The 24092-nt window shown below is 38.7% G+C and overlaps 1 protein-coding gene across 16 annotated transcripts in view; it reads right to left on the bottom strand.

Annotated features, from left to right (window-relative positions):
• Positions 1 to 24092, bottom strand: part of SYNE1 (spectrin repeat containing nuclear envelope protein 1) — a 472944-nt gene that overhangs the window by 376615 nt on the left and 72237 nt on the right. For all 16 annotated transcript variants that reach the window (XM_082633720.1, XM_082633725.1, XM_082633723.1 and 13 more), the window contains exon 4: positions 6060 to 6155. In XM_082633720.1, coding sequence (XP_082489846.1) covers positions 6060 to 6155 — 96 coding nt within the window. The remainder of the gene's footprint in view (positions 1 to 6059; positions 6156 to 24092) is intronic.

Genomic DNA, 24092 nt, shown 5'->3' with positions numbered 1-24092 from the left:
TATACATGTACTATCCATTCTCCCCCAAACTCCCCTCCCATCCAGGCTGCCACATAACGTTGAGCGGAGTTCCCTGTGTCATACAGTAGGTCCTTGTTGGTTATCTATTTTAAATATAGCAGTGTGTACATGTCAATCCCAAACTCCCTAACTATCCCTTCCCCCCAACCTTCCCCCCTGGTAACCATAAGTTCATTCTCTAACTCTGTGAATCTGTTTCCGTTTCGTAAATAAATTCATTTGTATCATTTCTTTTTAGATTCCACATACAAGTGATATCATATGATATTTCTCTTTGTCTGACTTACTTCACTCAGTATGACAATCTCTAGGACCATCCATGTTGCTGCAAATGGCAGTATTTTATTCTTTTTAATGGCTGAGTAATATTCCATTGTATATATGTGCCACATCTTCTTTATCCATTCCTCTGTTGATGGACATTTAGGTTGCTTCCATGTCTTGGCTATTGTAAGCAGTGCTGCAATGAATACTGGGGTGCATGTATCTTTTTGAATTATGGCTTTCTCTGGGTATATGCCCAGGAGTGGGATTGCTGGGTCATATGGTAGTTCTATTTTCAGTTTTTTAAGGAACCTCCATACTGTTCTGCATAGTGGCTGTACCAATTTACATTCCCACCAAGAGTGTAGGAGGGTTCCCTTCTCTCCACACCCTCTCCAGCATTTACTGTTTGTAGATTTTTTGATGATGGTCATTCTGACCAGTGTGAGCTGATACCTCATTGTAGTTTTTGCTTTGCATTTCTCTAATAATTAGTGATGTTGAGCATCTTTTCATGCGTTTGTTGGCCATCTGTATGTCTTCTTTGGAGAAATGTCTATTTAGGTCTTCTGCCCAATTTTTGATTGGGTTGTTTATTTTTTTTGATGTTGAGCTGCATGAGCTGTTTGTATATTTTGGAGATTAATCCTTTGTCAGTTGCTTCATTTGCAAATATTTTCTCCCATTCTGAGGGTTGTGTTTTCATCTCATTTATGGTTTCCTTTGTTGTGCAAAAGCTTTTAAGTTTCATTAGGTTCCATTTGTTTATTTATTTATTTATTTTTAAACATCTTTATTGTAGTATAATTGCTTTACATTGTTATGTTAGTTGCTGCTGTATAACAAAGTGAATCAGCTATACGTATACATATATCCCCATATCCCCTCCCTCTTGCATCTCCCTCCCATCCTCCCAATCCCACTTCTCTACTTGGTCACAAAGCACTGAGCTGATCTCCCTGTGCTATGCGACTGCTTCTCACTAGCTATCTATTTTACATTTGGTAGTGTATGTATGTCAATGCCACTCTCTCACTTCGTCTCAGCTTACCCTTCCCCCTCCCCGTGTCCTCAAGTCCATTCTCTAAGTCTGTGTTTTTATTCTTGTCCTACCCCTAGGTGCTTCAGAACCTTTCTTTTTTTTTTTTTTTTTTAGATTCCATATATACGTGTTAGCGTATGGTATTTGTTTTTCTCTTTCTGACTTACTTCACTCTGTATGACAGACTCTAGGTTCATCCACCTCACTACAAATAACTCAATTTCATTTCTTTTTATGGCTGAGTAATATTCCATTGTATATATGTGCCACATCTTCTTTATCCATTCAGATGTCGATGGACACTTAGGTTGCTTCCATGTCCTGGTTGTTAAATAGTGCTGCAATGAACATTGTGGTACATGACTCTTTTTGAATTATGGTTTTCTCAGGGTTTCTGCACAGCAAAGGAAACCATAAACAAGCTGAAAAGACAACCCTCAGAATGGGAGAAAATATTTGCAAATGAAGCAACTGACAAAGGATTAATCTCCAAAATATACAAGCAGTTCATGCAGCTCAATATCAAAAAAACAAACAACCCAACCCCAAAATGGGCAGAAGACCTAAATAGACATTTCTCCAAAGAAGACATACAGATTGCCAACAAACACCTGAAAAGATGCTCAACATTACTAATCATTAGAGAAATGCAAAGCAAAACTACAATGAGGTATCACCTCACACTGGTCAGAATGGCCATCATCAAAAAATCTGCAAACAGTAAATGCTGGAGAGGGTGTGGAGAAAAGGGAACCCTCCTGTACTGTTGGTGGGAATGTAAATGGAGAACAGTATGGAGGTTCCTCCATTTGTTTATTTTTGCTTTTATTTTCATTACTCTAGGAGGTGGGTTAAAAAAATTCTTGCTGAGATTTATGTCAAAGAGTGTTCTGCCTATGTTTTCCTCTAAGAGTTTTATAGTGTCCAGCCTTATGTTTAGGTCTTTAATCTATTTTGAGTTTATTTTTGTGTATGGTGTTAGGGAGTGTTCTAATTTCATTCATTTACATGTAGCTGTCCAGTTTTCTTGGGTTGTTTGTACTCACTGTTTTGAAGATGTACCTCATATATTCTTGATATAATCCTTTCTTAATCCTTTTGTAACCTGTATTGTGAATATCTTTGACCAATTTTTAACTTTTTTTGTCACTTTCTTTAAAGTTTTTTGATTAAAAAATGTTCTGAATTTAAAAATAGTCAAAGGTAACAATCTTTTATAGTTAATATATTTTGCCTTATTTTTTTCCCTGTCCTGATGTCTCAGAGATATTCACCTATATTTTCTAAGAATTTTAAGTATTTTTGCCATTAGGGCCTTTATCTATGTATATTTGATTTCTATAGAGGCCATGAGATAAGGATCCAACTATACCATTTTCTTGCTCTTCCATTTATTGAACCATCTTTCCTTCCCAGATCTGACATCCACCTCTGACATAAACTAAATTTCCATTCATGCCTTGGTCTGTTTCTCAACTCTATTGCATTAGTCAATATGCCCATCCCCGTATTAACACCGCACTATCTTATGTGATAAAGCTTCTCTGTAAGACCTGATATCTAGTAAAGCAAATATCTTTTCTCTGCTTTTCTTCTTTGGTTGTATCCTGGCTAAAAGAGCAAGGTATAAACATCTATTGTATAGTTCTACCCCATATTTGCATCTATTTTAACACAACTGACCTACCCTAATTAATACAGTGATCCTCCCTACCAGGCTACAAGCTCTTTGAGGGCACCAACCATACCTCATTCATCTCTGTTCTCCTTAGAGGGCAAAGGCAGTGCCTTATCTATATAGAGACTCCAGATATGTTAGCTGAACAGTCAAAAGATAATGCCAAACCCAGCTGCAGACTTGACTTCTACTCTCAATATATGATTGATGTTTAACAAAGTTACCTGGTGAACGTGCAGGGGCCTTCAATGCTCCCAATTTCCTAAGAATGCCCATGTGCACTTTTAAGTGGATTTTTAAGCTCCTCTTGAACGCAGAGTGTTAAGGAGTCTTTAATAATACTATACAGAAGGTTAACAAAATACATAAGAAATGAATTTCTCTGCAGTCCTTAAGCTCTATTCATATTGCTTCTATTATTTTTAATTTTTCTATGGAATTCTTCACATTCTTAAAAAATATCCTAAGTATAAAATTACATTTAGTGTTCCTATCTTTATGTGTGATTAAAGACATATAAGCACCGATCCATTCAAAGAGTAAATGTTCTACAAATAATAATCAAAGGGCACAGAGAAATCCAAGAATAATAATTATAAAAACTTAAAACTCCCTAGCATCTGAAATAAAATCATAGGCAAGAGAGTCACAATAGGTTATTAAAAGAAACTAAGATACTGAGAGTACTCCCTTACCTTGAGATGCTGGTGGTAAAGGGAATACTAAGGTATTTGGCTGAATTTCCCAGATGATCATGGTCAAAGTCAGAGTCCTGGGCTATGTGAATCATGATCTTAAAGTATAGTGCTCTTTAATAGAGTTGTACGTATGAGATAATTATAGATTTCCTGAACAGTGCTAACACTCCTGAGGGAAATGCTTTTGTTCACATTCTCTCTTTGAGAGCTCTACAAGAATGCCTAGGATACTCAGTCCTTTAAATGATGCTTTTCATCTTAATGTGGTCCTGAACCAAAATGTCTACATGTACAAAATTTAAATAACCATTGTGATGGTTTATTTATAATTTCAGAATAATTTCATTTTATATAATTCAGAATCTTGAAGGGTTCAGTAAAAATAAATAATAAAAGTTAAATCAGAAGCTGTCCTTCTGTGTCTCAGTTTTTCTACCTGTTAAATGAGAATGCTGAGATTCTTTCTGAAATTGCTTCTAGCTTCCAGATCCTATCATTGTAAACACATCGAAATGAGTAGGGCACGTAAACAGAAGTAGGATTCTTGTATCAAAATATACGCTCTTTCTAGAATCGCTTAGCTTGGCAGGTAATGCCCATTGAGGTTTCTGTATACTGTTGGCCGAGTACAATGGCAGAATTATAATGACACTTAGAATGACAGGTTTCTTAAATACCCATCTGAATTGTAATGAAGGTTCCTTCAAGTAAATAGCTTAATTCAGGAGGGTATATGAAGATAGCCAGTTACAACAGGCCACCAAGGGAGTATATATTTCAGGTCAATGACCCCCACATCCTAATGTTAATCCAGTTTATTTAGCTCATGCATATATCTGTTTATTCCAAACTGGCTTTTCATATGTGTCTTCTTTGATTTCTCCCAATGTGGAGCCTGAGATAAGAACAGGGGTACATGCAGGTGACCGAGGAAGTGATCCCAGGTAGCAGGAGTGAGAATGCATGGAGAGTGAGACAGGGAAGGAGGAAAAATCAATAAATAATAATCAATAATAGTACGATGTGCTATTAAGGGTCTCCACAATAGGCAACCATGGCTCAGTTCTGCTGGGGATCCAATGGGGCACTCTACCTCATGTGTGAAATAAGCCTTGGAATCATCCCTCCTACAAATGCCAGTCTGGAATTTTTATTCAGACTCCCATCCCGTTTGGGACCATTAACTCTCCCACACTTCAGGGCTGCCTTGTGCAACCTGCAGCTTTGATAAAAGCCCTGAGTGCAGAAATCCAGAGACAAGCTGCCAGTGCTTGAGTTGAGATGCTGATGGAGGGTGTGGATCATGTCCACTCCTGCAGCTGCTGGAATCAGAGGTGATCTGAGATGGCGCTGGGGGCACCAAAAGCATCTGCTATAATATGAATTCAAGTAGATAATGACTTACACAAAATTATTATTATCAGTTTGTATCTTCCCAGAAACAACTCTGTTACAAAAGCTATGGTGAAGGCTCCCCACAAGAAATGAACTGGAAATTTATGATCAGGCAAAAACACTTTTAAAAAAATCAATTATCCAAGTAATAATGACTGTGTACCTCTTTGTCATGATGCAACAGATTAAGAAAAACTAGTACCCCCAATTTTGGGCCCCATGTCTAGTGCATTATACAACATTCTGAAGATTATTTCCTGAGAGCCTTTTAAAAATTATGGTAAACATTACATAAATAATCTATGTTTGCAAACTACTTACTTCTCTACTACTCTGAAATGAAAAAACATGTCAGAAAGAAATAAATATCTTATTATTCGAGTAATGTAGAAAAATAGATTTTATAGGTCACTGTAAATTTGTTTTTCACTCTGCTGGTTCCATTGAGCTTAACAACAAATGATTCTGAACATGCTGCTCCTATTACAAACGACTGATGACAGAGAATGTCCATAAGCAGATGAAAAATGCCACGCTGATTTCAAGGCTTAATTTTCAACAACTATATAAATACACAGATATGGACCAACAATCCTTTCCAAATGGAAAGTAAGCACTTAAAGTGCATTAGATGTTAATTTCCAACAAATCTTCCTGGATGCCACACAGATGCAGTAGTTAACCAGGAGTGATTATCGATGAAGTTCTTTACTCTTACTTCTAGGATTACTATCACTATACATAATGTTTTAAATATACTACAGGTGTGCAGGAATGAGAAAGGAAATTTATTCCTTGTTCCCAGAAGTGACCGATAGACTAGTGTTCCCTGTGTATTACCAACCGCAAAAGAGAAAAACTTTCTCTTACGTGGGTAGCACCCTTTATACTCCCAACTCCATAGCCCCCAAATTCCAAATGGGAAAAGTTTGACAAGTCTGGTCACAGAAAACATCCTTACCAGCTTCTGCCCAGACAGGACCTCCAGCAGAGCGAGCAGCTTCACACCATCTTTCATGTCCTCAAAAAGATCATCTACCACCATTGGGGGTTTCCGCTATAAAATAAAAAAATGAATAAATGCAAAAAATACTTCTCTTACTCTCTGTCAGACATTTGTTACTCACTGTGGCAAAATTTGAAGAAAAATGTCTAAATGCCAAAATCCTTTATTTAGAATATGGTTGGCAATTACCTTTTGATGGCTGCAAAGAGAAAAACGACCCTTTGGAGGTAAACTTAACATTCAAGAACCTCATGCTTGGGCTTTCACATACACACCAGTGTCTTTCTAGAAAGGGAGTTTTGACAAGAGTGGGATGGTGTGGAATAAGGGAAGGAAAAGAGGATACTATAAACATAAAAGATAAGAGAGAGGTTAAAGCAGGACGTAAACAGGGAACAGGTGGTACCCCAGATAAACTGGACCAACCTCCATACCTTCACCCTGAGTGAGCACATTACTGGGCTGAGGCAGGTGCCAAATTTCCTTGAAGATTCTCTCCAGGGTAACCTCAATAACTCAGTGACCTGCTGTGGGACCACTGTTAGCACAGCCAAAGGGACAGACTGAACCTCCTGTGGGTTAGCTGGCCACGTCCGTTCTGTTGCACAAGCTGGCAAATCCAGCAAACCTCTCTCACAGCGTGGCATTGAACCCAAAGGATCAAAAGCACAAGAGTACAGACTGATCAAGGCAAATCTATCACCACTACTGGAGAAATAAGTCAAAGCCCATTTTCAACTCATGGAGGGTCTTCTGTTTTTTATGAAGATTATGAAAATACTTAGTATACTAGAGTTCATGAAATCTTGAAATTAGGTATCTCTTGCCTCATAAGAAAGTAAAAAAGCGATGATGTCAAAGTTGATGGTCAACAGTAATTAGGTGACCTCAGATTTCTCACAGAATATGAATTTTAAAAATTTATAGGGCTTCCCTGGTGGCGCAGTGGTTGAGAGTCCGCCTGCCGATGCAGGGGACACGGGTTCGTGCCCCGGTCCAGGAAGATCCCACGTGCTACGGAGCAGCTAGGCCCGTGAGCCATGGCTGCTGAGCCTGCGTGTGCAGAGCCTGTGCTCCGCAACGGGAGAGGCCACAACAGTGAGAGGCCCGCGTACCACCAAAAGAAAAAAAAAAAAAATTATAACCTGGATCAAGCTCTGTAGTTTTCTAATTCTCACTGAACATGTTAAAGGCCTAATGCTATCTACTTGACTTTCAATTGTCTTTCTTTCTATCAAGAAAGAAAAAGGAAGGAAGGGAGGAAAGGGAGAGAGAGAGAGAGAGAGAGAGAGAGAAAGAAAGAAAGAATGTTCTTTGAAGAGATATTTAATCACCAAATGTTTTACTGAAATGTGACTTTCTCTACCCACTGATATGGCACATTTATATTTCTCTTATGACTGCATGAATTAGTGTCTCTGAATGAAACAATTCTAATTGTGAATGCATTTTTTTCACTTTGTAAAATGAACAGCTGAATACATTTTGTTCTCATGCTGCAAAATACATGTTCAAAAATAACAGTTTTCATTTTCAAGCTTTCTCTTTTAAATTCCACTATTCACACTGCTTACTATTTATACAGCAAAAACGTAATAGTGACTTTATATTCTAAGCATATAAATAAAATTATTCAGAATAAAGTGAGCATTTACAATGCAAAATATTTGATGTGATAAGAATCAGAATTATGGTATTAGCTATATATAATCATTAAAAATATGGTCTATTTCTCTTTCAAAATGTCCATTTGTATCCTAATAATACAAATACAGTGGAATAATGAGGGGAAAAGTTAATAAATATGTGATGTATTCTGTGAAAAACTACAAATGAAATTTTTCTTGTATTGTGTTAACCTGAAAATATATTTTAAAAATTAAATAAAGCAGAGAATTTTCATGAAATAATAAAAGAGTCCAAGAAATTGGACACCAAAAAAAAACCCCCCGGGCCTCCCTGGTGGCGCAAGTGGTTGAGAGTCCGCCTGCCGATGCAGGGGATACGGGTTCGTGCCCCGGTCTGGGAGGATCCCATATGCCGCGGAGCGGCTGGGCCCGTGAGCCATGGCCGCTGGGCCTGCGCGTCCGGAGCCTGTGCTCCGCAACGGGGGAGGCCACAACAGTGAGAGGCCCGCATACCGCAAAAAGAAAAAAAGAAAAAAAAAAAAAAAAAAAAAAAAAAAACCCCAAAACTGATAAATTGCATCCATCCATCCATCATTCTGACTTTAAACGTACACAGGTCTCTACCACTTTGCAGAACATTCTCTCTCGACCCCGTTCTGCCCCTCATGTGTGTCCTCTGGCATCGCTACTTGTGCTCCACATGCTCCATGCCCCTCTAGACACTCCTAGAAGTGGCCTCTAGGTCAGCTCTGACCGCTGAACAAGCCAGTAGCCCATCAGTCCCTCTGCACTGGACATTGTTGCTACCAACTTCTCCTTGAGCTGTTCCTCCCCAAACTTCTTCGATCAGCCTGCCTGGTTCACAGGTTTCTTCTCCTTCTCTCTCTGTCCTTTCTTCCTAACTGTAGCCATTCACCAAACTCAATCCTGACTCCTCCATTCTTTACAAAATTTTGTCTGGATATATGTGACTCTCTTTTTTTTTTTTTTTTTTTTTTTTTTGCAGTATGTGGGCCTCTCACTGCCGTGGCCTCTCCTGTCGTGGAGCACAGGCTCCGGATGCGCAGGCTCAGCGGCCATGGCTCACGGGCCCAGCTGCTCCGCGGCATGTGGCTTCCCAGACCGGGGCACGAACCCATGTCCCCTGCATCGGCAGGCAGACTCTCAACCACTGCGCCACCAGGGAAGCCCTAGATGTGACTCTTGAATCCTTCCTTGCAGGTAGTGTTCTTTCCTAAACATTGTTGAGCACATGGCAGGCACTCAACATACATTGCTGACTGACTGAATGAATGAATGAAGTTTTGTAAAATAAAAATAAAAAAATTACCTTTGCAGTCCCTATGCTCATATTAATGGTTCTTAAAATGTAGTACATATATATGATGGGTAAAGAAAAATGTTCTCCAGGTTCTAGGCAATCACAGACTACAGCACAACACATAGAAGCATCTTGCTTCTGAATGTCTTGTTCACAGTAGGAACTCATTAAAAACTTGTTGAAGGAATGAGTTCCTAGTCTGTGTATGGGAAAAAAAGAATAGGTAGTTTTTATTCCAAGAACAGAGACGCCTAGAATAGTCTCACTTTCCTCTTTTCCCATTTAGCAAATTCCTGGTCAGTTTTTATGACTGAGCTCTTATGTAATCTTTTCAAGTTTTCCAACTAGAATTAAATTACTTATTTTGTCTTAAGTGCATTTGTTCCGATTATAATGACCGCATTGCATTATAGTTATTTATAAAGTTGTATGCCCAGGAATTCAGATCATGGGACTTCTGGAGGACAAGGAAGTTGAATATATCTTTAAATACATAATACTAGGCACAGTGCTTAGCACTAGTTGGTAGTAAACACATAGATATCTCAACAGAGATATGTGATGTTTATTTGCAAATACCTTTTGGAATCTTGGAGAGATGTACACAAATAAGGACATGAGGCAAAAATTTCTCTTTTTATAGGAAACATGAATTGCTTCTGAAAAATTTTTCGCCAGTATCTTCCTACACAAAGTAAAGAGATGTAGTCTGATGGCTATTAGCAGACTAAGTAGAGATTGGAGAAAATATTTTTCTTTAAAATAAAAATTTTTATGTAATTAATAATATGCAGCTATTGTATTTTCAACACTCTGAATTATAGAACCTAGCATGTAATAAATTCTTGACTTACTACCTCAACCAGTAAAAGAGGAAGAAAATAAACCTCTGGCCACCTTTCCTGCAAAGAGCTAGCTAAAGTGAATACTAGGGCTTCCCTGGTGGCACAGTTGTTAAGAATCTTCCTGTCAATGCAGGGTACATGGGTTTGAGCCCTGGTCCAGGAAGATCCCACATGCCACAGAGCAACTAAGTCCATGCACCACAACTACTAAGCCTGCACTCTAGAGCATGCGTGCCACAACTACTGAAGTCTGTGCGCCCAGAGCCCGTGCTCCACAACAAGAGAAACCACTGCAATGAGAGGCCTGCACACGGCAACAAAGAGTCGCCCCTGCTCGCCGCAACTAGAGAAAGCCCGCAGGCAGCAACAAAGACCCAGTGCAGACAAAAATAAATAAAAATTAATTAATTAATTAAAAGTGAATACTAGAGAATGATCTTTATTTTTCTACAAGTTATACCCAATTGTACATAATGTAAATATTGTGTAAACCATTTTATTTATCAAAACACTTTATTTATCAAAAATGACACCAGAATAAGAAAAGTCCTAGTAATTATTGGACAAGTTTTGCTTTCCCATTTTGTATAAAGTACTGTTTACATATAGCAAATGATCAACTAGAAGGGGCCTTTACTATTGTGACAGCACCGCATTTATTTTTTGAAACAATGTTTTAATAGAAAACCTGTCATCTAAAATGCCTCTTTTGTCATATATATACATATTCACAACATAATCTGATTACTTGGCAGGATTCAGGTCATGGTGCTGGAGGCCAAAAGAAAGAGTTAGAAATGAGGGTAATTCACTGGAGCCTGAGTTAATGGAAAATAAAGATAATGTGGTTTGTTCCGATGGCTTGAGAATTTGAAGTTTCAAGCACTAGACAGAAATCTATTGGGCACTTTTTAAGACCTCAGCTATCTATTTTTTATTAAGATAAAATTATGATACGTTCTTTCTTTTGCACAGTATTTGGAAGAATTAAATTATTGGCCCTGTGAATCACATTTAGATATTCTACAGATACGCATGCCGAATCTGAGATGCTCAAAGAGTGGAATGTCCTGACTGAGTGAGGGGAGAGGAAGATGGAGAAAAGAAGAGAGAAAGAGGTACTTGGCTTCTGTGGCTACTCCCTTCTAGAAACCCTCCTCAAACTAGGTTTAAGCTCTAAATTCTGGCTGTCAGAGTATTGCCTGGTCTAAAGTCTCTAGAAACTCAGGGAAAATGTACATGCCTGGCAATGCCCTTGGTAGTTAACTTAAGAGTGGAACAGATCTCATAGAGTTTTTTTTTTTTCTGTTTTTTTCTCCTCTCCCTTTATTTTTGCAGTCGTTTTAACGCCATGTAATGAGATTCATTCCCTCTCTCTTAGGACTTAAATGGGATCAAATGTTTCTCCTTGAACTTTATGAAATCTAAGAAAGCACAGATACCTTTGGCATAATTTTTACTGACCATTTCCTGCATTTGGGAAAAATAATCCATTTTTTAACATTGTGTGTGTGTGAATAACTTGTGTCACTTTACTAGTTCATAAGTACCAATACATGTTTAATCCTTATCCACCATTTACTTTCATATTTTCATTCATATAAGGATGACCATGTTTGCTATATGACATGCTGATTTTATGTCCCTACAAACAAGTGCAACACTCAGGAGAGAAGGATTATGAGGATAATTTTCATGAAAAAAGGCATAACTATTTGGCATGAAATGAAAATTTAAGGAATTCTCACATTTTAAAACTATATAGAAATGATAATAGCCATTCTGACAGGTGTGAGGTGATATCTCATTGTGGTTTTGATCTGCATTTCCCCCATGATCAGCAATGTCGAGCATCTTTTCATGTACCTGTTGGCTACCTGTATGTCTTTCTTGGGAAAATATCTATTCAGATCCTCTGCTCATTCTTCAATAGCATTTTGTTTGTTTTTTTGATATTGAGTTGCATGAGTTCTTTGTATAATTTGGGCATTAACCCACTATCAGATTTGCAAATATCTTCTCCCATTCAGTAGGCAGCCTTTTCATTTTGTTGTTAGTTTCCTTCGCTGTACAAAAGCTTTTTAGTTTGATGTAGTCCTATTTGTTTACTTTTGTTTTTGTTTCCCTTGCTTGAGGAGACATATCCAAAAAACAACAACAAAAATTACTAAGATTGATGTCAAAGAGTGTATTGCCTATGTTTTCTTCCAGAAGTTTTATGGTTTCAAGTCTTACATTTAAGTCTTTAATCCATTTTGGATTTATTTCTGTGAATGATATGAGAAAGAAGCCCAGTTTGATTTTTTTTTGCATGTAGTTGTCCAGTTTTCTCAACACCATTTACTGAAGTGGCTGTCTTTTCCACATTGTATATCCTCACCTCCTTTATCATAGATTAATTGCCCATATACATGTGGGTTCATTTATGGGCTCTCTATTCTCTTCAATTAATCTATATGTCTGTTTTCGTGCCAGTACCATACTGTTTTGATTACTGTAGTTTCATAGTATAGTTTGAAATCAGGGAGTATGATGCCTTCAGCTTTGTTGTTCTTTCTCAGGACTGTTTGGGCTATTTGGGGTCTTGTGTTTCCATACAGATTTTAGAATTGTTATATTTTGTGCCCAGCAATAGATAAATGGATAAAGAAGATGTGGTATACAATGGAATATTACTCAGCCATAAAAAGAGTGAAATCTTGCCATTTAGGACAACATGATGGGTGGACCTAGAGGGTATTATGATGAGTGAAATAAGTCAGAGAAAGACAGATACAGTATGATTTAACTTATAAGTGGAATCTAAAAAAACAAAACAAATGAACACACATAACAAAACAGAAACAGACTCCTAGATATAGAGGAAAAACAGGTAGTTGCCAGAGGCAAGGGGGTTGTTGGCAGGAGAAAAATAGGTGAGGGTGATTAAGAGCTACAAACTTCCAGTTACAAAATAAATGAGTCATAGTTATGAAATGTACAGTGTGAGGAATATAGTCAGTAACTGTGTAATGTCTTTTCATGGTGACAGTAACTAGACTTATTGTTGTGATCATTTTGAAATGTATAGAAATATGGAATCACTATGTTGTATATCAGGAACTAACAATGCTGTAGGTCAATGACACTTCAAAAACAAATGAACAAACTCATAGAAAAAGAGATCAGACTTTTTGGTTTTCTCAAGGGGACTTGGCCCTGGAGGAGCCTGGGAGCAGCAGCAATTGTTGCTCCTCGTGAGGGTGCAGGCAGCCCACAGCTGTGGTGGGTCTCCAGAATCTGAGGTCAAGGACAACTAAAGGCAGGGCTGTGGATGGGCCAGCAGGGCCATCAGGCAGGGGAAGAGGTTGTGGCAGTTCAGCAGAAGGCAGGGTCCTACTCTGGTCCAGCTGTCTAGGAAGAGCTGCTGGCCTGGAAGAGGGAGGCAACCTGTGCAGCAGACGTGGGGGGTGGGTGAATTGGATGAAGCTGGTCAAAAAGTACAAACTTCCAGTTATAAGATAAACAAGTACTAGGGATTTAATGTACAACATGATAAATACCAATAACTCTGCGGTTTATTATAAATGAAAGTTCAGAGAGTAAATCCGAAGAGTTCACACCACAAGGAAAAAATTTTTTTCTATTTGTCTAATTTTGTAGTTATAGGAGATGAGGGATGTTCACTAAACTTACTTTGGCAATTATTTCATGATGTGTGTAAGTCAAATCATCATGCTGTACACCTTAAACTTACACAGTGCTATATGTCCATTGTCTCTATAAAACTGGAAGAAAATAAACAAATAAAGTGAAAAAACTAAATAGAAATGAAAATGTTGGTGCATAAAGTAAATATGACAAGGTAGTCACTATTATAGACTACATATATGAACTCCAATATGTACTAGATGTTTGTGGCTTAGATATTTATACATTATATATAATTTAGTAGGTGTTTTAATAGAAATGAAAGGAAGAAGCAAAGAAGGAGAATGGAAAGGGTAGCAAAGAATGAATGAGACATTGGTGAACATCTCAATGCTAAGGGATTGTACATGTCACCTCACTCGATATTCATAACCACCACATATGGGGGTATCACCCCCTCTTTAAAAGCAAGGAATCTGAATCTCAGAGAGGTTAAACCATTGGCCTAGATCACACTCCTACTAACTGACTAGGTTTGAGCCCAGGTTTATTATACTTTGAGCCACCTTGTTAGAAAGCTTAGTATAAAATTATAGGTATTAGCATCTTTTTCTGAATAACACACAAACCTATAAATGTGATTTTTATTTAACATCAATATGAAAAGTATTAACTGATCAGCTAAGGTGCCTGCCACTCTACTAGGAACAAAATATTTATTAATAAAAAGCCACTTTTATATGAACGGATATAAGAAAGACTAAAAATAATAGTAGGATATAAGAAAGACTAAAAGGTAATAATAGAAGCACATGTATATAAATATACATTGGAATAGACACGAATCATCCCAGCTCACACCATGTCCCCCTGTGGTCATGTCTGTGCTACACCCTCATCTTTTGTTAACTGAGTGACCAGAGCTGGGCCCATCACATTCTCTACTTGGATCTAGAAGATGGCTGGAACCAAGTTGTCACATGGCAATGACCTAAGGACAAGTGACATAAGGTCCTGCTGCTGAGACCCCAAGAGCCACTCTCCCTGCCTGGGTTAGTCAGTGTGTCAGGGGTCCCCAAGACATTCCTTAGCTTGATGACTCTCAAGATGGACTCAGAGGACATAGAAAAGATGCTATACTCATGGTTACAGCTTATTACAGTGAAAGGACACATTAAAATCAGCAAAGGGAGAAGGCACACAGAACAAAAAGTCCAGGAGGAACCAAATGAGAGCTTCCAGTGCTGAGTAACTGGTTCCCCTCTAGTGGATGTGCACAGGGACACGCTGACTTTCCCCAGCAATGGTGTAAAATGTTGCCAATGAGGAGAGCATACCTGAACCTTGATGCCGGGTTTTTATCTGGAGTCTGTCATGTAGGCATGTAGCACCTGCCTAACTGACCTCAGCTACTCAGTCTTGTCTTCCCCTGTCCCTATCCCCAGCAAAAACAGGTGTTCACTGTACAACTCATTAAAATCAATTGATTTTATCAAGTAGTATAGCATGGCCCCAGGCCTCGGGCATACAAAACACCTCTATCAGGCAGAATATTCCATGTGCCCAGAAGTTATCTCCCAGGAGCCAGTCAAGGACCATTCTTAAAGGCAAGTCTTTATTTGGAATGTGCAGGGTTTGAGCAACCCAGGCCTGCTGAGTTAACACTTTCCCGCCCAGTCAGCATTTCCTTCCATGCCCTGAGGCGCTCTGTACCTTTTTACTAGATCTCACTTCTTAGTTAAATCATTTAAAACCAATTTCATTCACTTGCAACAAAATAAAGCACAACTGACATGTGTGCCTCTTTTGTTATTACTTTGTAAACACTGTCCTGAACTTAACAATGTACATTTATTTCAGTGCTCTCCCACTCCATGATGAGATTCATGCAAGCCACCAAAAATAAATGCAGGGTTTTTTTAAACATCTTTATTGGAGTATAATTGCTTTACAATGTTGTGTTAGTTTCTGCTTTATAACAAAGTGAATCAGCTATACATATACATATATCCCCATATCTCCTCCCTTCTTGCTTCTCCTTCCCACCCTCCCTATCCCACCCCTCTAGGTGGACACAAAACACCAAGCTGATCTCCCTGTGCTATGCACCTGCTTCCCACTAGCTATCTATTTTACATTTGGTAGTGTATATATGTCCATGCCACTCTCTCACTTCATCCCAGGTTACCCTTCCCCCTCCCCATGTCCTCAAGTCCATTCTCTACATCTGCGTCTTTATTCCTGTCCTAATAAATGCATTCTTTATTGATGCCAGTGTGCATTTTCAGGGGAACCTGACTGTATTTAATATGAGAAGATGTTTTATAAACTTTTGATCAATTGATAGTGGTAAATGAAGAAGGTAGGAACAGTTGAGTATTATTGATAAACAAACATGAAAGAAAGAAAGAAAGAAAGAAAGAAAGAAAGAAAGAAAGAAAGAAAGAAAGAAAGAAAGAAAAAGAAAGAAAGAAAGTCATTTTGCATGGACAAGTGTATGCCTATATATCCAAAATTATAAAATGTTAATGTACTAAAATTATTTTTAGCATTTTTAACTTTGCATTAATAGGGCAAACACATGCACATCAATTAAGAAGAAAGAAGCTTTGGGTGTTTGAACAAAATCAGTGATGTGGAAAAGTACAAAGCTACCTTGAAACATTACCAGCATATCATGGCTCCATCAGCAGGTATCTACACATATGCAAGAATCTTAGAGCCCCTTAGTGGTAAATATTACACGGCTATCAAGGAGCTCTGCAGCATGAAGGGTTTAGTCTTCAGCAAAGGAAAGGGCTGAATCACCCATCTCATTCCAGGACCAACCCAGGTCCTCACTTACCATCATCACTTTTAGTTTCACAACTATTGGGCAGTCTTTTACTAAGGGCTTTTCCCTCTTGGGGAAAGAGCTCTTAAAACATTGTATAATACGAAAATTATAGCATTTTACTTTAAATTACTAAATACATATCCTCGGGTTTAAAATTTGTGATTGCTGGATACCTAGTGATACCAGTAAAACTGAACTGGAAAAGACCTAAAGAAAGAACCCAGGGCACAGATAATGCTTTACTTTATTTGAGACATACACATGGTCAAGCACAGTCAGTCTTGCTGAAAATGATCCAATATCATGGCCTGACATATTCCCCAGATGGCCTCCTGTGCAATATATAAAGAGGTCTCAACGTGGAGGCTGGACCTCAAGGTGTGTTCCGGGCACCTTGAAACCTGTGTGCACACAATGGCCCCTCATTTCTCAAGCCAGACCAACCACTCCCGCCTCCGGTTTCCAGGTTTCAGGTGGGAGCTTTTTCACAGGCTGAGAGACAGGGTATGGGGGAACATCCCATCCCAGGACCAGCCTAGAGTGTTCGCATGCTCTTCCAGTTATCTGATGGGCAGGAACAGCAAGCTAAACAACAGGAACTGAGAGGAGAGTGGGAAGGGAAGAGAGGTTGACCAGCAGATGCAGAGCAAGCTACCCCCCAATGGTTGGCAAGGAGCCTGCCACACTAAACTGTCTAAAAATGCCAAAGCAGCTGGACTAGGTTTGTAAAATCATCATCATAACCGCTGACAGGAGCCAGATAAAGTTAATTCAACTTCTGGGCTTCCCTGGTGGCGCAATGGTTGGGAGTCCGCCTGCCAATGCAGGGGACACAGGTTCGAGCCCTGGTCTGGGAGGATCCCACATGCCGCGGAGCAACTGGGCCCGTGAGCCACAACTACTGAGCCTGCGCGTCTGAAGCCTGTGCTCCGCAACAAGAGAGGCTGTGATAGTGAGAGGCCCGCACACCGTGACGAAGAGTGGCCCCCGCTTGCCACAACTAGAGAAAGCCCTCATACAGAAACGAAGACCCAACACAGCAAAAATAAATAAATAAATAAACTAGCTCCTTGTATGGTCCAGCCCTGCCTCAAAAAAAAAAAAAAAAAAGAAAAAAAAAAAAGAAAAAAATTAATTCAACTTCTAAAAGGTTCTGTCATCTTATCCAGAAAATCTAATTAGATATTACCAGTATTTCCAGAAACAAGGTGAAGTAGTTTTTTTGTTAAATGTTATGTATGATATGTTTCCCCTTCACTCCCTTTAAAAAAGCATTGTTCTGATTATTTTCCACCTCTGCTTGGCAAAAGTGAGAAGATAGTTCCCATTCTTTTCTGTTTCCTATGACAAATTGCATAACCATTTCCATTTCCTTAATTATTTAATTCAATTTGGAATAAATATCCCAAAGGCAATAACTGTCCTCCAGCCCAACTTTAAATCTGCTTGGAAAACTGCTCTTAACAACTTTCACATGTAATGATTTTTTTTTTTTTCACTATATAGTTTAAAAGAAGCACACTCCTCAAGTTATTTGTTTTATTCAGGACAAAGCTGGGGTTATCCTTTACTCCTATGTTTTGCTGATACTCCACAGCTGATCTGTTAACAAATCGTGGTGGCTTTATTGTCAAAACTCACCTAGAATCCAGCCATTTTTCACCACCTCCACCGCTATGACCTTGGTCCAAGCCGGCCATCTCGCACCTGGATGACTCAACAATCTCCTACTTTATCTTCCTCCTTTGGCACATGTCCCTCTTCAGTCTATTCTCAACAGAACAGCTTATTTTCCTTCTCCTCTGTCCATCTCCCCCATTGAGATATAAACACCATAATGCAGGGGTTACTTTTCCTGTTCTGTTCACTGCTACATTCTAGAATCTTGCCAAGCATACAAACAACATTTAAAAATATTTATTGAATGGATGTACGACTAGACAAAATACATTTCTAAAAGAAGGAACTTTGACAAATGTTGTCAAAAATTTTATTAAACCGCATGGACACTGCTATAGCTACATCTTTGTTATTAATAAATTAATACATCCTATTAATAAACTAAATGCCATTCATTTTGAAATGATGATTTTCTTTGTAATATTTTAGTTGCATATTTGGAAATAACTAATTTATCGTTATGCTTGAGATTATCAAACTAGTTTTAGAAAATCAATTAAAGAATGGTTTCTGGGGTGTATTATTACATTTACTTTTTCCTCTTCGCCTCATCTCCTCATCTTAGTTCATGAACAGTCCCACCAAAGTGTGTACAAGGAAACAGATGGGCTCAAATTTCAATTTCGAAAGCGTTTCCATGTTATCTTTTAGCACCATTGGTGGAAAGACAACTGAAGAAGAATAAAAGCAGCCACCCAAGTGATATTTTATGACTGTGAAGATGTCAAAGTCATTATTAGTTTGAATTATTTAAAAACAAACATGGAGGGCTTCCCTGGTGGCGCAGTGGTTGAGAGTCTGTCTGCCGATGCAGGAGACGCATGTTCGTGCCCCGGTCCAGGAGGATCCCACATGCCACGGAGCGGCTGGGCCCGTGAGCCATGGCCGCTGAGCCTGCGTGTCCGGAGCCTGTGCTCCGCAACGGGAGAGGCCACAACAGTGAGAGGCCCGCGTACCGCAAAACAAAACAAAAAAACAAACAAACATGGAAAATCAAAAGTATTCCTTTTAAAGGAGTATATGAATCTGACTTGGTCTTAAAACAAAACGTGCTCTTAATAGAGCACATTTGCGTTGAATCATGTGCTCTTCCCCAAGATACATGGAAGTTTTAATCCCGGTACCTCAGGATGTGAACTTATTTGGAAACAGGGTCTCTAGAGAAGTAGTCAAGTTTAAATGAGGTCACGGTGGGGGAGGGCCGGAGAGGGGGTCCTAATCCAATATGACCAGTGTCCTTACATGAAGGGGAAATTTGGACACAGTCCTAGACAGGCGCAGAGGCAGGGATTGGACTAATGCAGCTACAAACCAAGGAACCTCAGGTACTCCAGGCCTCCAACTGAGGCTAGGAAGAGGCAAAGAAGGATTCTGCCCAGAATCTCAGAGGGAAGCATGGCTGCCTAGTCTCAAGGACTGTGAGATAATAAATTTCTCATTTTATGGCACCCAGTATATCGTACTTTGTAATGGCAGCCCTAGCAAACTAATACAGAATATAAATAATTTTAAACGGTGCTTTTTTGTTCAGTTCATCTAAAAAGTGAGGAGATGCTTATATTATGCCCGAGGTCATCCAAAAGTCGGTATTTAAAATGTTCAGTGCCTATACTTAATGGCCCCTTAGATCTAAGGCTGGCAGATGGAGAAAGGGCTGTTTATTGCAAATTGAAAGAGAAGCTCCATTTATAGAAACACTAAACGATGGTTATCTCTGACATATTTTTTTCCCAAAGGACTTAATGCCAAATCATATATTTATTTCAAAGTCAAATATCATAAAGACTTAATCAAAGGTATTTAAATATAACACTCTATTCCATTTGACAAATTTAGAGAAAATGTGAAACTACAATTATTTGATAAGAGTATAACCGATGTTTAATGTTAAGATTACTTATATTATCTTTTTTCTAATTAAAAATAAAATTTTAGGGGAAAGATTTTTGGAAAACACGTCTTTAATCTGTCCCCTTTGGGGGTCAAGGTGACACTGTACAATAGCCTATGGATCTTGCATAAAATTTAGGAATTTGCTAAGATAAATACATTTTTAAATGTGAAAGATCTAATGTAGTTTTAACTGCCAATTTAAGAAAAATATTCTTCCTAACATAAATTCTTCTGCTTAGAAATGCAGACTATTCTGATAGACCTAAAAAACCTGCAGTCATTAGGTGGGAATCCCCTCAAATTCAAGTCCACCCAACTCTGTCTTCCTCTCCCCCCCCATTCCAAACTTAGGCACATCCACACCCATCCTTTCTATTCCCCCTCTGGCCTCAGAGATTGGGAGCTGTCTCTCCTCTGGAAAAAACCTCCACCGGTCCTCTTGATTTTCTCCCCACCCTGCCTCTTTAGGAGGAGTCTTGTATCTTAAAATAAGCTTGTTTTCCTTCATTTTCACCCTATCCCTCTCTACCAGTTCTTAATCATTCCCTTCCATAGACACACACTTAAGATCACTCTTTATTGAAACAGCTCTTACCAGATCCCATGTTCTGCTTTAGCTAATACTCTATCTCCTTAACATGTAATATACACTCAGGTCCTAATATCCTCACCTCTCATTTACTTACCAGTTTTCTAGAGTCGGGTTTCTGCCACGACTTGGCCACTCCCAGTGATGCCTAATGACTTCTAATTGCCAAATGAAATGTGTTCATCTCTACTAAGTCATTTCCCTCTGTGTAACTGAACCTATTAGCTTTCCCCCAAGTCTCTTGTATTCTCTGTCTCCGTGAATGATCCTAATCATTTGTTCAAGGCAGAAATCTAGAAGTCATTCTTGATTCCTTCTCCTCCAGCTTCCAACTGATGACTCAGTTGTATCGGGTCCACACCTACCCATTTTTCAATCTATCCACTTTTCTCCATTCCTCCACCACTACTTTAGTCCAAAGGATCCTCACCTCTTATCTGAGTTATTGCAAATTCACTCCACCTCCAATTTTACTGGTTCCTGCTCTAATTTATGTGAGAGGGGTGTGTGGGGAAAATGAGAGGTGGGGGAGGGAGAGAGAGATGAGAGAGAGAGAGGTTGAGAGAGGGGTTTAGCCCAGAGTGATCATTTCATTTTCCTGAGATTCTTTAACGTCTCCGGTGCCCATAACACAACATCCAAACCCTTTTAATGGCTGACCTTTGATCGATTCTCAGTTTCGTCTGTTGCCAACCCGTTCTGGGAACCCACATTTTCAGGTATTCTGAGCTTCATTTCCTTTACTGTGCTAGGCTCTTTCTTACCTCTTAACTTTTGAAAACATTAGTTCCTTCACCTACCCAATCCCAAGACATTTCTCTGGCTCCAGCTTAAATGTTTCTTCCTCTGAAAACCTATTCTGATGCCCCCCTTCAGGTTACTTGTATGGTTGGCTGCGCTTGCCCTGTGATCCCTGACACCCTGTACTTCTCTGCTTGTGGAATTTACCATACACACATCTCTGTAGTTGCTGTCTCTTCTGCTGGCCTGTCAGTTTCATAATGGCACGGACTATATCTGTTTTTGTTCACCACTGTATCCAAAACCCCTAGCGCATAATAGGTGCTTGAAAAGTATTTGCTACATGAATAGATAAATAAACGAAAGAAGCATGGTGTATATAACACAATGGTTAGTGTCCAAACTTTGGAGTCCTGGGATTGAAATCTGGTTTTCCACGTACTTGTTATATGATCTTGAGCTTATTAATTAACTCTAAGCTTCAGTTTCATAATCTATAAAATGGTGAAAATACTACTTATATTTGATTGTTGTGTTATTTAAATAAAATAAAAGATAAAGTTGCTAAGGCACAGCAATGGGCACATGATGAGTTCAGTAAACAGCAGCCCTGCAATTTAAAATCCTAGTTAGCAATGAGTGATGACAGCCAGCACTGAACCAGGACCTAACTTTGAAAAACTCTTACTTGGATCAATATTGGGCTAATTAAAAAACAAATACTCCACCTTCTTTCACTGACAAAGCAAACAGAATAGAAAGAGGCAGGTTTCTTCTTAAAAAGGAAGAAAATTATAGGGTCCACATTTCAGTATGAAGTCCTCTTCCTGAAAGGAATTATCAGATATATGAAATAAACAGAACCCACTAATTTTTGTTGATGTTATATTACATTATGTTGACAATTTATGATTTGCAATGTTTTGCATAATTTCAGAAGTGTGAAGACTTCAATTTGAAAAGAAAGCAAATATTTTTTAAAACCTGATAATTATATCCACAAATTTGAGTAATCTACAGAAAATTCTCGGGTTTTTTCCTATTTTTAATATAAATTTTTGTTTTAAGAAAAGCGTATTTTTTGAAAACAGATTGCTCTCTTATTTGCACCCTATGTCTTCATACTACTGTCAAAATATTTATAAAGAATTGTTACAATAGAATAAAATGTCATCAGTAAAAGAGTTTGTTTTATTTAATTAGCAGTAAATAGGTTTCCTATTTGCAACTAAGCAAAGCAGCCTACAACAAAAATGAAAAATTCCCATTAAAAACCCTCCCCAAATTTATCTCCACAAAGCATATTTTGAACATCTCCCAATGTACCCAACATTGAATGATCTTAGAACAGAGGATCAATTTTTTTTTGCTTCTCAATTCAACATCCCAGCTCTATAAACCTGCTGCAACTTATTATTAAAGCTATTTTTGGAAACAGTCAATTTCCAAAGAAGATTTCTGAGAAAACAGGTATAATTTTTCTTCCAGTTTTATTGAGATATAATTGACATATAAAGTTTTCTTTCTAAATAAGGTGTTTATTTTTTTAGCTTGCTTAAAATCTTTAAAGAAGGCATTGCAGCAGCAAGACATAATCACAGAATTTAGGATGAGATGGTTTATCACTCTAGTTTAAATCCACAAAAATTCCCATGACTTGTGCAATAGCTCCCAGAAAATTGAGATCCTGCAAAATATTTACAACTTGCATTCTAGAAGAAAGTTGAAACTCTTTTTTTCCTGCCAGCTTAGCACCTTCTCCTTTCTTGTTCTCAGAGATAAATAACTTGGCATGTTATATAGCATAAGTAATAGGTGAAGTAAGACTAGTATCTGATCACCAGCATAAAAATATTTTTGACATGGGTCACTTCCTTGCCTTTATTGGTAGATGTCAACAGAAAATTGTAGGAAACACACACACACAACCAAGGAATAAAATGCATTTTAATTATTTTGAAGGATTTGGTTATTAGATATCTGAAGCCATTCCAAAGCACAGTGCTATGTACAATAGGAACTGAAACACAAACAAACATTTGATATGAAAGAGGAGACAAGCTCATTACTTACATCATTCTTGGACCAAGGGTTGGAAGAAATTCTCATGTGCTTCAAGCCAGACCTCAGGATGAACCTGTGGCCTGTTATGGACAGAATGTTTGTGTGTCCCCCCACCCAAATCTATATGTTGAAGCCTTAACCCCCAGTGTGATGGTATTTGGAAGTGGGGCCTTTGGGAGATAATGTTGGGTAACATTAATCGTTATTTTTTTCCCCATGTGATTGATGTTTTTCCTACTCTAACAAAATAAGTAAAGATAAAGAACCTTTGCTGTTGCTGCTTCGTTAAGCCCCTCTGCATGGTACTCAGTGCTGTGCTTAGAGCTATTAGGATTTACAAAGAACTCCAAGAATTAGCACATGTCTTGAAGACTTTACAATGTTGTTGGGAAGGTGAGATATGAAAAAGTATAAAATCATTTAAGACATACTGGCGGAGGGTGGGGATAAACTGGGTGATTGGGATTGACATATACACACTATTATATATAGAATAGATAATTAATAAGCTCAGGGAACTCTACTCAATACTCTGTTATGATCTATATGGGAAAAGAATCTTCAAAAAAGTGTATATATGGGGGCTTCCCTGGTGGCGCAGTGGTTGAGAGTCCGCCTGCCGATGCAGGGGACACGGGTTCGTGCCCCGATCCCGGAGGATCCCGCGTGCCGCGGAGCGGCTGGGCCCGCGGGCCATGGCCGCGGAGCCTGTGTGTCCGGAGCCTGTGCTCCGCAACGGGAGAGGCCACAGCAGTGAGAGG

The sequence above is a fragment of the Mesoplodon mirus genome (assembly GCF_964341445.2).
Source record: "Mesoplodon mirus genome assembly, chromosome: 10".
In the NCBI taxonomy this organism is placed as follows: Eukaryota; Metazoa; Chordata; class Mammalia; order Artiodactyla; family Ziphiidae; genus Mesoplodon; species Mesoplodon mirus.
This window is presented reverse-complemented; position numbering and strand designations above follow the sequence as displayed.